This window comes from Saccoglossus kowalevskii, chromosome 14 (assembly GCF_978046115.1).
Source record: "Saccoglossus kowalevskii chromosome 14, keSacKowa6.1, whole genome shotgun sequence".
In the NCBI taxonomy this organism is placed as follows: Eukaryota; Metazoa; Hemichordata; class Enteropneusta; family Harrimaniidae; genus Saccoglossus; species Saccoglossus kowalevskii.
The window spans coordinates 31,274,555-31,292,005 of record NC_140654.1 but is presented as its reverse complement, the minus strand read 5'-3'; the positions used below and the strand labels follow the sequence as shown (position 1 = coordinate 31,292,005).

General features: G+C 34.6%; 1 protein-coding gene across 5 annotated transcripts in view; it reads right to left on the bottom strand.

The window, feature by feature from the left end:
- Positions 1-369: 369 nt before the first annotated feature.
- Positions 370-17,451, bottom strand: part of LOC102807770 (protein argonaute-2-like) — a 46,427-nt gene continuing 29,345 nt past the window's right edge. The window contains exons 14-23 of one of the 5 annotated variants that reach the window (XM_085508118.1): positions 17,111-17,270; positions 16,515-16,605; positions 15,876-16,070; positions 15,276-15,410; positions 14,417-14,518; positions 13,982-14,181; positions 7,886-7,912; positions 5,481-5,507; positions 5,205-5,234; positions 370-3,641 (exon numbers count right to left, since the gene is read on the bottom strand). In XM_085508118.1, the coding sequence (XP_085364244.1) occupies positions 3,527-3,641; positions 5,205-5,234; positions 5,481-5,507; positions 7,886-7,912; positions 13,982-14,181; positions 14,417-14,518; positions 15,276-15,410; positions 15,876-16,070; positions 16,515-16,605; positions 17,111-17,270 (1,082 nt within the window). In that variant the 3' untranslated portion in view covers positions 370-3,526. The remainder of the gene's footprint in view (positions 3,642-5,204; positions 5,235-5,480; positions 5,508-7,885; positions 7,913-13,981; positions 14,182-14,416; positions 14,519-15,275; positions 15,411-15,875; positions 16,071-16,514; positions 16,606-17,110; positions 17,271-17,451) is intronic. The other 4 variants (XM_085508119.1, XM_085508120.1, XM_085508121.1 and 1 more) reach the window with 4 other exon arrangements.

Genomic DNA, 17,451 nt, shown 5'->3' with positions numbered 1-17,451 from the left:
CACAAAAATGGCAGCCATTCGGCCATCTTGAATCAGATCGTAAAACAAAATGATGTGCATCAAGGTCCTATAATGTCCAACGTATATACAAGGTTTGAACAAAATCCATCTGTAAACAACCAGGAAATGCTCGATTTTGATGATTTTTAGCACAAATATGGCCGCCATTCGGCCATCTTTAATCAGATCATGAAACGAATTGACGTGCATCTGTGTGATATCATGTATGATGTATGTGTGAAGTTTGATTGTGAGTGGTCCAGGCATTTCTAAGATACAGGTCCGGACGCACGCACAGAGGTCAAAACATAAGTCCCCGTTTTCGGACTGCGTCCGAACGGGGTCTAAAAATAAAACATTCAGGACAAGTTTTGTTTTCAATTATCTTTATTGGACTAGCAGTAAATAATATATATATATATTGACAGACAGACATTTCTACTGATCAATGCTAGTAACAACAACCAGACTATTATTGCTAACAAGTTATTGCAATCCAAACACAGACGTGAATACAAAGTCACACCAATATTTAAGATCAATACAGAGTTTTCACCCATCCATCCCCAGGAGTTGGCCAAGACACTAACCCTTTTCTAAATCCTTCAGAAGACCATGAAGCTTAAAAATACTAACATTATTCACTTTTTTTTCTACTACATTTAATTGCTGCAAAATGATGAAAAAATTCAATAATGTTTAGCGTAAACTTGAAACTGTTTATTTTCTCAAATTTACAGACGTTTACTTCTTATAATAAACAAGTGCCTGGATTACAAACAAATATATTTTCAACCTTTCAATGGACATTCTGCAAATACTGTATTTGCTCTATTAGAAGCGCATATAAAAAGAAATCATATTTGCTATATAGCGAAGCAATCAAATTTTGCCCATAGAAACCTGTTTTTACATGAGCACGTGCACTACTAATAGAGCAAATATGGTAAAGCCTGCACTTGATGTAGTTGGCACTAATTTTAATAATTCAAGATTTAAATCACATTTTACTGCAATTACATTTTTGACATAAATGTGCATTATGCAAGATTTGTCTTAACAATAGTGGAATGTGTGAAGGAACGTCCACTAAAGTTTATCTATCAATAATAAAGGTTAGGTAACCTAAAGGTGCAATCTGAGGAATTCTCTTTATTGCTCTGCAACTTTAGTTTCAAATTGTGCACTTCATCATATTTGAATATTCATAAGTTAATGCTCTTGAAAACTGTATGGATTTACATAAATTTGCATGACTTCATTAATGCTGTATTTGTACCATATCAACTCTGTCCATGTTGATAATGTATTGCAAGATCCTCAGAGTGCAACTTTAACATTGCCATGGTAATAAAATACATTTTTTTTTTTTCAATAAAATTTTGATTTGCATGTTAGTTAATTGATCATACTAGTTTCAATTTCCAACTTATTACATGATGTTGTTGTACATAAATGTCCAAAAACAGTTTTTATAATCAAAACTAGACCTAATCATATTTAACATTGCATGTTGGGTACCTCTGCCAATGTAAATATATAGAAATATTAATTTCAGCATCTTCTTTATCAATCAAAACTGCATTTTTTCTTAGATTTATTTTAAATAACAAAAAGAAATTTTCCACTTTTTTTTTACTGAATATATGCTCTTTACAACCAAACCTTGAATATCACCTCAAATTATAAGCCACACATTTCATGCCTTCACAGCCTTCTAGCCAAATTCTGAGCAGAGTCAATGTTATTTTCCCAATTTACGAACACCACATACATACAAAAGACAAATTTGTCATTCTTGATCTCTCAAAATACAGCACAAGATGAAGTTTATTTAAAAAAGTTTTCTACAAGTTATATAGCCCCAATATATTTGAAAACATTGTATTGTGTAACCTATTACTGTTCGTTTTGTCAGATTGCTATTTTATGCAGAATTTAGATTTTTACAAATATTTTTTTTTACAACACCAATACACAAGTGTTAAACAATCACTAGTAGATATAATACATCGAAAGTGGTGATTGGTACTGGTGATTAGTCAAAATAACCACGCATACCGGGCAATAGTAGATATACTTCTTTATATTGATTATACTTTTTTTCAAATTTAAATACTCGTCAAAATACTCAATAACGTCTAAAAAATAAAGTACAACTCACCACAAAACAAACAAAATGAGAGTCTCAAATAAAAAAAAATACCATTGATAAAATTGACAGTTAACTGCCAGAAATACTACAATATTTTTAACAAAATAACAAATATGATAAAGCTTCAAAAACTTTACTGTTTCATGTCATTAAAGAGGTACATAGATGCAGCAGTTTGGGTAAGAATACTGTTGCATATTTCGCCGAGGGTGTCAATATATTGCATACATTCATAAACCACTAACATAGGACACTCACTGTGTGGAATATAAGCAGTGTGACGCATTATACAAATGATATGTCAAAGGTCGTATAAATTAACGAGTTGACGGGACTAAATCTTTGCACAGTTATATCCCTAACTCTTTGATATGTAACTTTAGAAAAATAAAAATAAAAATCGGAAGATGTTTTTGTTTTTTTTTTGTTGAGCAGTTCAGGTCACTTTTGCCATACATCAGTACCAGTAAATGTTTCTGTTTATAATCATAAAATGGCTTGAAGACTTCAAAACTGACAAGATATTAAGCACTGTGAAAGACTGTTGGTGGAGTAGTCCGAACTGCTTTGGTAAAAAGCATAGTATTATCACACCTATCTGTTCATTATTAAGAGGGTGTCCAGTTAGTACCCTATAATTACAATGGTTATAACCACCATTCTGTTCATAAGCTAGACTCTGTTTTGTGTTTTGTCGTTATTTATTTACAGACAGATGCTATGCAAGGCACATCTAATAGAAGTGTGCAAGACGTGATACTCGCCAATAATAAAATTATATTGTTGCCTGATGTAAAGAAAACCAGTCTCTGCATACAATTTAAATTCAAACTAATCATTTTCATAACGTTTCAGAAGACATTGATAGAGAGACATGTACTAAACATTATTAGAATTACCACTGGACCATGATATGTTTATTTCATGCATGATCCGCTGACTTTGAGGAGATTAAATAAAGTACAAAACAAGTAACTAACAGATAAATCCATTGCACAGCAAAAACACAAATCAGAGCTCAGTTGATAATTGTGAACACGCTCAAAGCAACTTTCCAAAACATTCTTATAATACGTAACTGGACCTTTTAAAAAACGTCCTTGCAGCATAGAAGATAAAAATGCAGCAAGGCAGAGTAAATATTCTGTGAGTGAAATATAGCAACAAATCTACACTATACAACAATACAAAACATCTTGAAATTTTGAGTATGTGCAACAAACTCAAACTTCATAAGTTGTTCACAGCAATGGGTAAACAGAAAACAAAACAGGGGATTTGAGATAAATAAAATATAGTGTTTGTGATGAATAATGAAATGTGTAACAATCATCCTTATTGAGCCTAATAGCAGTGCATAGTCTTCTTTTATTAGGCAAAATACATAACTTTCTGGGTGTCCTGGTGGACCTGTATTGCCCTTGCCATGGCAGAATGTGTCCTTTCACCGTTCCCAGTTGAACCAGAATGATGGCTTCCTTCTCCACTATGAAAATAAAATAATGAGTAACATATGAGTAATGTCTGTCAACAAGTGTTAACATTAAATCAGGTTGAAATTGGGAAGGTTCACTAACGATACATGAAATCTCCTCCAAATGGTGGAATAATCAGTGATTAGCAGATGTCACAAGTTTTAGGTTTGCTCATAAAGCAACTTGACTCACAATAGAACATTAGTACTATGAAATTGACACAATGGAAGACACATTTACAATGAATTAATGTATTAGGTAGTTAACGGAAACACACAAAAACATTTCATGAAATTAATACCATGCTGTGCAACTAATGAGATGAAGTAGTCCAAAGTTCAAAGGGTGACGACCCAAAAAGAAGAGGAGGAGTCAGTCAAAGCAAATTTACTTTCAGTGGAACACAGACAATAATTAAGTTCTTAGGACGCCTATTGTAAGAATATTGATTGCTAATACCGGTAATCGTATATTTAGGTAACGTTCAGAAATCAACTCAATTAAAAAAATTTGACAGAACATTTATACAGGTTTACATTATTTCTGACAATAAGCCAAAAATCTAAATACAATGAATCTGGAAAAAATGGCTTTATTTTGGCAATATAGAAATACTTTTGTGAAGTCTTAACAAGACATGTACTAAACACCTTCATTGCTTGGCAGATAATTTTATGAATTGTGCTCTTTCCTAATTATGAATTTATTGTTTTGTTTACCAATATTAAGAAATATTAAGACAGTTTGATAAATTCAAGATAATGTAAATAACTTATCACAAACCCAACCAAAATTGAATCACATTGGCAGTAAGGCCGTATATAACAGCTACAGCAAACAGTCAGTTATACTACATTCTTGTTAATCATCAGACTTTCAAAACTAATTAACAAAAGTCAAATTGCAAACATGTTTTTACAGCTCAGAGTAAAAAGGTATCAGGTTAGTTAAATCAACAATGCCTGGGTGCAATTTACACAGTATTTCAGTATTCTTATAAGTGATATCACAAATAATATATTGCCAAAACACAGCATGATCAGAAAAATGTACACCCCGCAACTAGCAATAAATCATTTAGTTTGTGTCTGGTTGTGTCATCAAGTCTGTCAGTTTGTCAGTACGGCATTTTTCATATAACATTCATTGTTCAAGTATAGTATGATGTCAATACCGAACACAATATTATTTGTGTAGAACTGAAAGGTATTAAAGTGACCACAACATATCTAAAAAATACAGTATTAGAGATTACAACAGTTTGCTTTGCCCAACTATTATTATACATGTACTTTCAGCTGCTGTGGTTTATAGAAATAAGGAATCTAGAGTTTCTAAAGTCAATTATTATCTATTGATTTATATAATATATGAGAAGTAATGAGATTTGCTTTCATCTTAACATGACCAATTGCTGAGTATTAGCTTTTTGGCAAGCTAGCTTGCTGCATTAGCAAACAATGTGAGGAAAAGAACACACACACAAGTGGCTCTGTTTAGAATAACAGACATGCATTTCAACTATCACTATAAGAGGAACAAGAGCTTGAATTATTAAAATCGCAGCCACTCACTTGCTGTTGTTTCCAGATTGATGTCCACTGCTACAACGGAAAGGAAAGCAAAAAAAAAAAAAGACAAAAAAAAAAGCTGATTACATACAACATGCAAGTATAAGATATGCGATGCACAATAAGCACTATTTTGTTTCCGAAAGCAAAACATCCGCTTCTCAACTTATGCAGACTTTCTTCAGTTTGTAAAATGAAATAAATTATGAAAAACACAAGCTAGCTGAGCTCGGGTGTGATATGGAGAAAGCTTATAATGTATGTGACTGGGACACTCACTTGTTAGTTGTAGACGGATGACCAATGCTATAGAGGAAATATATAAACAGGGTGACCATCAAGAGTTAGAAAAAAGATATATTATATGTAGACAGATAGATAGATCCAAATTATTTAAGGAGCAGTCTGGTTAAACTACTCTCTGAATGGGTCAGTAATCTGCCTGTCTGCCTGCCTGTGTCTGTCTGTCTGTCTGTCTCATGCCTGTTTACAGTCATTGGCCCAAACATGACAATGTTCAGTCCACTACTCCCTCATCACAAAATAAAACAGACTGAGTTTGGCTAACTTCAGCTAGCAGATCAATGCAAGACAATTTGTGAAGACAAAGTGAGTGACTTGGGTAGCATGTACAAAATGGATGGATTCCATACACCCCACATCGTCTGACTGACTGAGTGAATTAACAAGAAGGAATTGCACGGGATGTCACCGATCATATGTGGACTTCTGAGAACAGTATGGTGCTGTCAGCTGTCATTGTCCGTCCGTCTGTTTGTCTATGGAATACAGCATGTTCTACCGATATCACATTATGGTTCAAAAGAAGCATAGGTAGCTATGGTTCAGTTTTCTCCTCATAAATTCATGAACAATTCAAAACTTTTGTCAAGACAGAACAAATTTGGTGCTTTATAACATACTGACTCCCCCTCTTCCAGGATGCAGTGGGCCTTTAAAACTGTGTGCACACATTCACTGCATTAAGCTTTTGCAAATCATTAGATGATTATTATTTGATGATGTTATTCATTATTATTCATACAAGAAACTTTTGCTGACAAGCAATAATAAAACAAATTTCAGCAGCAGCCGTAACATTTGCATACACCTGTATCTTGCAACTTGCTTTTAATTAAGTCATTAATATTAAAGGCTTTGTTAGTATCCTCTAAATTTTAATAGTTTAAACTGAATATCAGGATTAAAATACTAGAAATTTTGCCCACCAAATATTAAAGACAGTTGGTGGGTAAAACAAAAGAGATTAAAGCAAGAAGATGAACTATGCAACGATATATTCATCTCTATTTTATGATGTGTGCATTTGAGATGTCACTACAGACATGCAGTTAAGTCGAAGATAAACAAATAATTTGATGAATTAACTTTTTCATGTCCAGATTTGCATCTTGTATTGAAAAACAAAACATCTTTTTTTTTTTGGACATTTTTCCAGATGTGTTTTAAATCACTGAGACTGTAGTATATTGCTCTGAAAACTAGTGGCATTGATTGTCATGATTTTTTAGTTAGAAATAAATACATGTTTGGGCTGGCAGAATTGCCCAAAGACATATGGACAGACAAACAGACAGACAAATGGACAGACAGACCACATTATGCTTTCTGTTAAAAACTTCTATTATACATAGAATTGTAGGATACATCATTAAGAAATAAATGCTATTCAGGTTTGCAGACCTTATGCACAAACTTGTTCTCAAACAAGATTGTGCTATTTCTTGTCAATGGTTTCACCCTCAATATTCATGAAAGACTGGAGACATTTGGAAAGCTGAGATGAAAATAGAATTGTACCATCATACTGTGCTGGTAAAATTGTAAACTAATTTTGAAATTGTTAACTTTTTAAAAAGATTGATGTGTTGATAGCAATTCTAAAAGGATCATTAGTAAATTACTTTCAATAAATTGCTGAGTAAATTAACAAAACAAGTTAATTCCCAAATTTTTTTTAGCTAAATTTCCAACACTGTTTTTTTTTTTTTCATACAGTACAGTATGTACAGTTGTGTAATGTTCTAAAGTATTGCTGAAGTATAGCTGCTTCAGTACAAAAACACATATTTCATGATATTGGTTTTCATGGTACATTACAAATATCCTAATAATATCCCTGCATACATGTAGTTTATTGAATATTGTTTGTACTACACCGACAAGTCTCACTACAATCATGTTATATGCAGTAAAACGATCAATGCTCTTAAAATTTCAAAGCAAGCCAATTATAAATTTAAGGAAGGATATACAGACCAGTCCTTTCTTTTAAAGGCTCATAAAAATTGTCACCTAGGACATATGCAAAATTATTTCTGAACACATTGAAAGCAGTCCCACAACTCATGTCAGTGCTTTTAGGAGATATTTGTGGTTTTCCAGCCTTTTCCAAAAGGCAAGTCCTGACAGGCAGAAATAAACATTAGAAGAAGTTCTTCACTCAAAACTGATCGACAAAAACATGTTTCTGACCAAATGTCTCCAGTCCCTAATCATCAGTTCAGTATTCTTTGAAGAAAAACTGATCAATAATCAATCTGAAGATATCAAAAATCATTTTTCTTGGCTCCATGACTAAATATGGACATATAAAGCGACTTAAAATCGAAATGTTTCATAATACAAATGTGAGAAAACGAAAGAAAAATAATGATTCTTACTCTGATAATCCTGAATACCCTTGGTTGCTACATAAAAAATAAACATAAAAACAGTCATATAACCTGTAGAGGGCAGCACATTAAGTAACTAGCAACAATAAATAAAGTGATGGTAAGAAATGATTTCTGAGTCATTTAAAAAAACTAAAAAAAACAAAAAGTTTCCAAGTACTGCACTGTGTAAAGAAGCTGTATTGTGAACTAGTGTGTTCATGCTCCATAAGTTCAATAAGGGGTACCTGGAAAAATGCCAAGCAAAATATGGTCAGCAAATTTTGGTGAGAAAAATTCTGACAATCTGATAAAACATGATATTGAAATACATATAACACTATGTATGTTTATGTGAAAGCCCTTGCCCGCCCGCTTCAAATGGTCAAGTCTGTGATGACAAGGATGCCTTAACTGATTTGTCAAGTTAAACTGTGCACACCAAGTTTTGCTCAAAACTTAACCAGCCTCATTCAGGATACATGTTTAGAACAGCACCTTCTAATGAGGTACAGCAAAAAACACAGGGTTTCCACAGCAGTGAGGTTCAGCCCATATAAGATTTTTAAGATCAATAAAAAACAATTTAAGACTTATAAGGGTTTTGGAGGCAACTTACACAATCTCTTGTATCATTGCACAGTATAAGCACTGTGACATTTTTTTTTTACATTTTTTGCAAATTCAACACCAAACAAAACATGGAAACAGGAAATCAGTACAAGACATATTATAAGACTTGGTGACAAAAGTTGGCTTTGGTTCTCATGACGTTGAACAACTGCAAGGCCTTAGAAACAGGAAATCAGTAAAAGACATATTATAAGACTTTGTGACAAAAGTTGGCTTTGGTGCTCATGACGTTGAACAACTGCAAGGCCTTGGAAACAGGAAATCAGTACAAGACATATTATAAGACTTGGTGACAAAAGTTGGTTTTGGTTCTCATGACGTTGAACAACTGCAAGGCCTTGGAAACAGGAAATCAGTACAAGACATAAGACTTGGTGACAAAAGTTGGCTTTGGTGCTCATGACGTTGAACAACTGCAAGGCCTTGGAAACAGGAAATCAGTACAAGACATATTATAAGACTTGGTGACAAAAGTTGGTTTTGGTTCTCATGACGTTGAACAACTGCAAGGCCTTGGAAACAGGAAATCAGTACAAGACATAAGACTTGGTGAAAAAAGTTGGCTTTGGTGCTCATGACGTTGAACAACTGCAAGGCCTTGGAAACAGGAAATCAGTACAAGACATATTATAAGACTTGGTGACAAAAGTTGGCTTTGGTTCTCATGACGTTGAACAACTGCAAGGCCTTGGAAACAGGAAATCAGTACAAGACATAAGACTTGGTGACAAAAGTTGGCTTTGGTGCTCATGACGTTGAACAACTGCAAGGCCTTGGAAACAGGAAATCAGTACAAGACATAAGACTTGGTGACAAAAGTTGGCTTTGGTTCTCATGACGTTGAACAACTGCAAGGCCTTGGAAACAGGAAATCAGTACAAGACACATTATAAGACTTGGTGACAAAAGTTGGCTTTGGTTCTCATGATGTTGAACAACTGCAAGGCCTTAGAAACAGGAAATCAGTAAAAGACATATTATAAGACTTTGTGACAAAAGTTGGCTTTGGTGCTCATGACGTTGAACAACTGCAAGGCCTTGGAAACAGGAAATCAGTACAAGACACATTATAAGACTTGGTGACAAAAGTTGGCTTTGGTGCTCATGACGTTGAACAACTGCAAGGCCTTGGAAACAGGAAATCAATACAAGACATATTATAAGACTTGGTGACAAAAGTTGGCTTTGGTGCTAATGATGTTGAACAACTGCAAGGCCTTGGAAACAGGAAATCAGTACAAGACATATTATAAGACTTTGTGACAAAAGTTGGCTTTGGTGCTCATGATGTTGAACAACTGCAAGGCCTTAGAAACAGGAAATCAGTACAAGACATAAGACTTGGTGACAAAAGTTGGCTTTGGTTCTCATGACGTTGAACAACTGCAAGGCCATGGAAACAGGAAATCAGTACAAGACATATTATAAGACTTTGTGACAAAAGTTGGCTTTGGTGCTCATGATGTTGAACAACTGCAAGGCCTTAGAAACAGGAAATCAGTACAAGACATAAGACTTGGTGACAAAAGTTGGCTTTGGTTCTCATGACGTTGAACAACTGCAAGGCCTTGGAAACAGGAAATCAGTACAAGACATAAGACTTTGTGACAAAAGTTGGCTTTGGTGCTCATGATGTTGAACAACTGCAAGGCCTTAGAAACAGGAAATCAGTACAAGACATAAGACTTGGTGACAAAAGTTGGCTTTGGTTCTCATGACGTTGAACAACTGCAAGGCCTTGGAAACAGGAAATCAGTACAAGACATAAGACTTGGTGACAAAAGTTGGCTTTGGTTCTCATGACGTTGAACAACTGCAAGGCCTTAGAAACAGGAAATCAGTAAAAGACATATTATAAGACTTGGTGACAAAAGTTGGCTTTGGTTCTCATGACGTTGAACAACTGCAAGGCCTTAGAAACAGGAAATCAGTACAAGACATAAGACTTGGTGACAAAAGTTGGCTTTGGTTCTCATGACGTTGAACAACTGCAAGGCTTTAGAAACAGGAAATCAGTAAAAGACATATTATAAGACTTTGTGACAAAAGTTGGCTTTGGTGCTCATGACGTTGAACAACTGCAAGGCCTTGGAAACAGGAAATCAGTACAAGACATATTATAAGACTTGGTGACAAAAGTTGGCTTTGGTGCTCATGATGTTGAACAACTGCAAGGCCTTAGAAACAGGAAATCAGTACAAGACATAAGACTTGGTGACAAAAGTTGGCTTTGGTTCTCATGACGTTGAACAACTGCAAGGCCTTAGAAACAGGAAATCAGTAAAAGACATATTATAAGACTTTGTGACAAAAGTTGGCTTTGGTGCTCATGACGTTGAACAACTGCAAGGCCTTGGAAACAGGAAATCAGTAAAAGACATATTATAAGACTTTGTGACAAAAGTTGGCTTTGGTTCTCATGATGTTGAACAACTGCAAGGCCTTAGAAACAGGAAATCAGTAAAAGACATAAGACTTGGTGACAAAAGTTGGCTTTGGTTCTCATGACGTTGAACAACTGCAAGGCCTTGGAAACAGGAAATCAGTACAAGACACATTATAAGACTTTGTGACAAAAGTTGGCTTTGGTGCTCATGATGTTGAACAACTGCAAGGCCTTGGAAACAGGAAATCAGTACAAGACATATTATAAGACTTTGTGACAAAAGTTGGCTTTGGTGCTCATGATGTTGAACAACTGCAAGGCCTTGGAAACAGGAAATCAGTACAAGACATAAGACTTGGTGACAAAAGTTGGCTTTGGTTCTCATGACGTTGAACAACTGCAAGGCCTTGGAAACAGGAAATCAGTACAAGACATATTATAAGACTTTGTGACAAAAGTTGGCTTTGGTGCTCATGATGTTGAACAACTGCAAGGCCTTAGAAACAGGAAATCAGTACAAGACATAAGACTTGGTGACAAAAGTTGGCTTTGGTTCTCATGACGTTGAACAACTGCAAGGCCTTGGAAACAGGAAATCAGTACAAGACATAAGACTTTGTGACAAAAGTTGGCTTTGGTTCTCATGACGTTGAACAACTGCAAGGCCTTAGAAACAGGAAATCAGTAAAAGACATAAGACTTGGTGACAAAAGTTGGCTTTGGTTCTCATGACGTTGAACAACTGCAAGGCCTTGGAAACAGGAAATCAGTACAAGACATATTATAAGACTTTGTGACAAAAGTTGGCTTTGGTGCTCATGATGTTGAACAACTGCAAGGCCTTAGAAACAGGAAATCAGTACAAGACATAAGACTTGGTGACAAAAGTTGGCTTTGGTTCTCATGACGTTGAACAACTGCAAGGCCTTAGAAACAGGAAATCAGTACAAGACATAAGACTTGGTGACAAAAGTTGGCTTTGGTTCTCATGACGTTGAACAACTGCAAGGCCTTAGAAACAGGAAATCAGTAAAAGACATATTATAAGACTTGGTGACAAAAGTTGGCTTTGGTTCTCATGATGTTGAACAACTGCAAGGCCTTGGAAACAGGAAATCAGTACAAGACATATTATAAGACTTTGTGACAAAAGTTGGCTTTGGTGCTCATGATGTTGAACAACTGCAAGGCCTTGGAAACAGGAAATCAGTACAAGACATAAGACTTGGTGACAAAAGTTGGCTTTGGTTCTCATGACGTTGAACAACTGCAAGGCCTTAGAAACAGGAAATCAGTAAAAGACATATAAGACTTTGTGACAAAAGTTGGCTTTGGTGCTCATGACGTTGAACAACTGCAAGGCCTTGGAAACAGGAAATCAGTACAAGACATAAGACTTGGTGACAAAAGTTGGCTTTGGTGCTCATGACGTTGAACAACTGCAAGGCCTTGGAAACAGGAAATCAGTACAAGACATAAGACTTGGTGACAAAAGTTGGCTTTGGTTCTCATGATGTTGAACAACTGCAAGGCCTTAGAAACAGGAAATCAGTAAAAGACATATTATAAGACTTTGTGACAAAAGTTGGCTTTGGTTCTCATGATGTTGAACAACTGCAAGGCCTTGGAAACAGGAAATCAGTACAAGACATATTATAAGACTTGGTGACAAAAGTTGGCTTTGGTTCTCATGACGTTGAACAACTGCAAGGCCTTGGAAACAGATATCACATGGAAACTCTTTACAATGATTGCATCCCCCTATAAGTTACCTGGTAGCTAAAATGGCACTTATCTTTCCTTGCCAGATTAATACATCCAGCATTATCTATATCTTCATAAGACCCCCTAACTTGCACCTAAACAAGATTACTTTGGATCTGGTTTAATATGATGCCTGTATTTATCATAAAATGTTCACATGCTTCTCAAATTTATATGGGATATGAAGTAATAAAGTATTAATATTGGCAAGCAGATACAAAACAACCTTATATCTTGACCTTGATCTTTCTGGGTAAGTATTCTGGGAAGTACAAAATGTACGATTTAAAAATTTTCTATGAACAAATTCAGCAAAATGTGTGTTCAGATGTGAATATTACATTTTATAACAGACAACATGAATCCTAATCAACTCAGAAATCATTTCTACACATTATTAAAACCGCAAACACATTGACTTAGATGAGAGATACAGAGTACTGGACACTGTCAATATATTCAAACCATGAGTTGATAGGAAACAGACAGGCCTTGTTAGGTATGAAGAAAGCTCTGCATAAGTCAGCATCAAACTGAAGGCACATGCAACAAGCTCAGCATTCATGTCACACAGCATTCGTGTCACACACCAAGACATTGCATTTCTATCACACACATTAAGACAAAAGAATAACAAACAAACATGACAAGAAAATATGTCAGACAGTCGTAATACTACGGTACTGAAATATACAAAAAATTAAAAAAAAAGCCTTAATGCGATTCTGACCATGTTTGAGATATTTGTTTAATCAGATTGACCTTGATAATGATGAAATGAAAGGAAACAGATGTCCAAACATAAATTGGGATACAAGACAATCAAATAATTTTTCAATAGTATTCCTAGATGGTCACAATTTTATATTGTAAAGATTCAATTTGCTTGTTGACAAATTCTGTACCAATTTAATCTGTCATTTACAATTCTAAAAGTGTTTTAGATAAAATGAAACTTTTTCTTTTTCCAAATATAATTTCAACTTTCCAATTTACATTTTTCAGAATTCGTTGGTGTAAGCCGATTTGAAATTCAACGACGAGATGAAAAGCTTGACTCTGATCACTAGCAGTGTAGAGATTAATTCAGTCACTAGGAATAAATGTTATGAATAGAGTCAACATGATTTGACCAAATCTTGGGTTAACATGGATTGATAATCTAGAAAAGATTACAGATTAGAATCGTTTAGGATCACGGATGACTTGGCTAAGATGAAGACAGGTCAGAATAAATTGTTCGTAAAAAGTTAAAGAGCCAGCCAAACAATGTTGTATATGTGCTTTCCAATGATACATACATAATGTTTTAGAGGTCTTACCTGTCATGGTCCTTCTCTACCAAATGATACCTAGCTCGAAATGCCACCAAATGGGCATAGTATGCAGGTGCAGGAATTGATACACTACGTGTACATCGCACATATGTATGGCACAACTGATAGGTCAAACACTGTAAATTGTCAGCCGTGAAGTGATTGTCATCCCATAGCACATGGTAATGAGATGGACGACTCGTGCCCTGGTCAATAGAAATAATCACACATTAAAATAATAATTTAACTTTTTTTTTCGTGAGTAAAATTACGACTGTCAATCACACACAATATTCCATGTAGACATTTTTGGGAAAATTTGGGAAACTATTATCTCTATAAAATTCTAAACGACAATACAATTTGAATTAACATGAATCTGCATGAGAAATAATATAAGAAGAGTACATACTGAAAGGGATGTTTTCGGTGGGTACATACCTGTATGCCAGCATGACTGCATAGATAGAAATCAAACTCAGTTGGATGTGTAATACCATTATCAACTATAGTACCAGCAGGAATATTACCACTTTTACCAATCTACAAATAGACCAAGAAATGTAATCAGTAACTAGACAGATCTTTCATTATTTTACATCTTGTGGTTAACCAGCACTCCAAACAATAACAAACCTTATTTACACGAGTTACACATAATTAAAAAAGACACCAGAAACCTATATTATATTACAGTCAAAGTAGCCTATAGCGACCACCCAAAGAACTTCAATATGAAATAGTCTTTAGGGAAGAGTAGGAAATCAAACTTGCGGTTTACCGCGGTCATTATGGAGGTTGGAATACTCTTTGATTGATTGCCCAACTGAAAAAATATTAAGATGGTATTGTTGGAACAAAAATACATTAACTTAAATTGATCAAAATCGAATAATTTTGACTTGAGGAAATGAAAAACTGTTTCATAAACAGAATACTAATTATTAGTATTGTCTCTAATGGCAAATCTGTAAAAATGTTGCTGAAAGGGGGGTCAGTTGGTCACTATAGGCAGATGGTCTTTATATGGATGTGGTCACTAACACTGTTTGACTATACGATTACATAAAACTAGACCTTACCAAACACACTGTTCTTTCCACTGACAAGACAAGCTTGAATAGCTGAAATCACATTGCTCATATTTGTATACAAAAATGAAAAACTCAAAACTTCCTGTGAAAGAAAGGACATACAGCCTCCTCATTCCAGTTAACACATTCTGAGGGTAAAATGTCTAAGCTACTCTAATAAAAAAAAGCTTTTAGGATGAAAGCCAACAATTTAGAACTAACTTTACCTGTTCCTTTTTGTCAGAACAAAAAAGTCTTGTGTGATGTCTCTTCTGAACCACTATAAAAGTAATACCAGGCTGATATCCCACTTCCAACTTCATACAGGCTTCACGGAGTGCACGTAATTCATGTGACAATACCTATATACAATCAGAAAACAAAAACACATAAAAGTTAGTTATCATTGAAATATGAAATATTGTAACAATGAAGTTTTCTCATGGTCCTTAATAAATTACATACTGATGTAGTTTTTTTCCCATTCATTACCCTTGGAGGCTTACAGCAAGGGATGTGTTCATTAGACAGTGGGGGTCAGAGAAATATTGCACAAATGATGTTTTTATTGGGTCCTTATGAGAGCAGAGTCACAGACAATTCTAGACAAACTTTTTATGAGAATTATAAAATGCTTAACATTTCTAGCAGTTTAATCAAGAAATGATTATAAATTAATATAATTTATAATCATTTCTTTAATATAATATAATCAATTTATTTATTTAAAATCCTAAATTGTTAGACCCATAATCTCATGGGCTTATTAGAAGGCCAGTGTCATGGGTATCTTAGTATTTTGGAAAGAATTCAGTGGAGTCTCTTACCTGTGCAAATTGTCCTTCACTCACACCATCTCTGTACATGATAATTCTAGTCGGTTTGAATCTTGTAGATTTATAGAACTGTACCAGTAATTCTCGCACCATGTGTGACAACTCTTCTATCAGTTCTTGGCGATGACTTTGTACACGTACAGACGCAGCGTAACGACTTGGATGAGCATCCATACTAGCAACAACCTATGATGAATGGCAAGTACAATAATTGTGATACAAACTGTGGTAGCATGTTGTACTAACAAGGTTATTACTACACGTCATTGTGGCTGAAGTATTATCAGCAGAATGGTAATCATAAGCCTTGGAAATTATTCTATAAACAGATGGTTTGGACAAAGTATATTTTTACAATGGTATATCTGGAGAGTCCATCATAACCTCACTATACATTTTAATCTAAGAGGTCTTCATAATCTATATTCATAAGAATCTAATATTGTCCTATCATAAAATGACTTTGTTCACAGTTGTGGACCACTAAAGTTTCTGGTATTCATCTAATATTCACTCAATTACTGAATTTTATACAAATTTTTTAAATGTCTAAAATTTATAAATTAAAATGCTATCGAAGAAAGGTTTTCAAATATTTGTCAGTGACCAAGTGACGTAAAGAAGACTTACGGCAGCTATCGATGGTTTCTTCATATCCCCAGCAGGTGGGTGCGTGACATCAGCACCAATAAATATTACTGGTTCTAAAAATATTGATGGTCTGTGAAAAGAAGATTGATAGGTAACTACACAGCCATTCACAGACATATGACTATTTACACTCAAGACAACAGTTTTTATTCTAATATTACTAGCTATGAAATTAGTATTAGAAGTCGCATCCCATTTTTTTTTTGAACAATGAAGAATAATTTGTGTGGATGTTCTAATAGAGGCCTCACCCCCTGTTTCATTGTACCTTTTACCGTTCTTAACCAATATATGTACACATATGTACACAGGAAACATCCAACACAGCTTTTGCTATTCCTTTTCCACAGACTTAGTTATACAAACGTCTGTAGCATAAACCAAATAAGAAGCAATTTTCCTTTCACTATTAGATCCCATGTTTTGCATGTAAAAACAGGATAAACAAAGGCCATAGGATCATAGTAGCATCAAAACATTGTGTTCAAAACCAAATCATTACATTTTTCTGTAAAATAATTTTTGGGGTTAAATTAATTTAGTAGGTATGGTTTAAAAACAAAGCATGCACTCACCGAAGACTAGGAACTAGAATACTGTTGACACCACCTAATTTGACATTGATTTTAAGACAGAGATTAGACAGTGTTTGTGGTGAAGTCTTGTTAACATTCTTTACTTGAACACACTGGGTTGCTATTCCAAGAACAGTATCACCAACTCTTTTGACTTCGGCTAGAATACAAAGTATATACATTAATGAATCACAAACACATCGGGTTTGTAGAGTAATCAATGAATGGTACAAAGCACAAAATGTTATTACACTAGAAAACTTATTAAATCATTTGATGAGTAATCAATGAATGGTACAAAGCACAAAATGTTATTACACTAGAAAACTTATTAAATCATT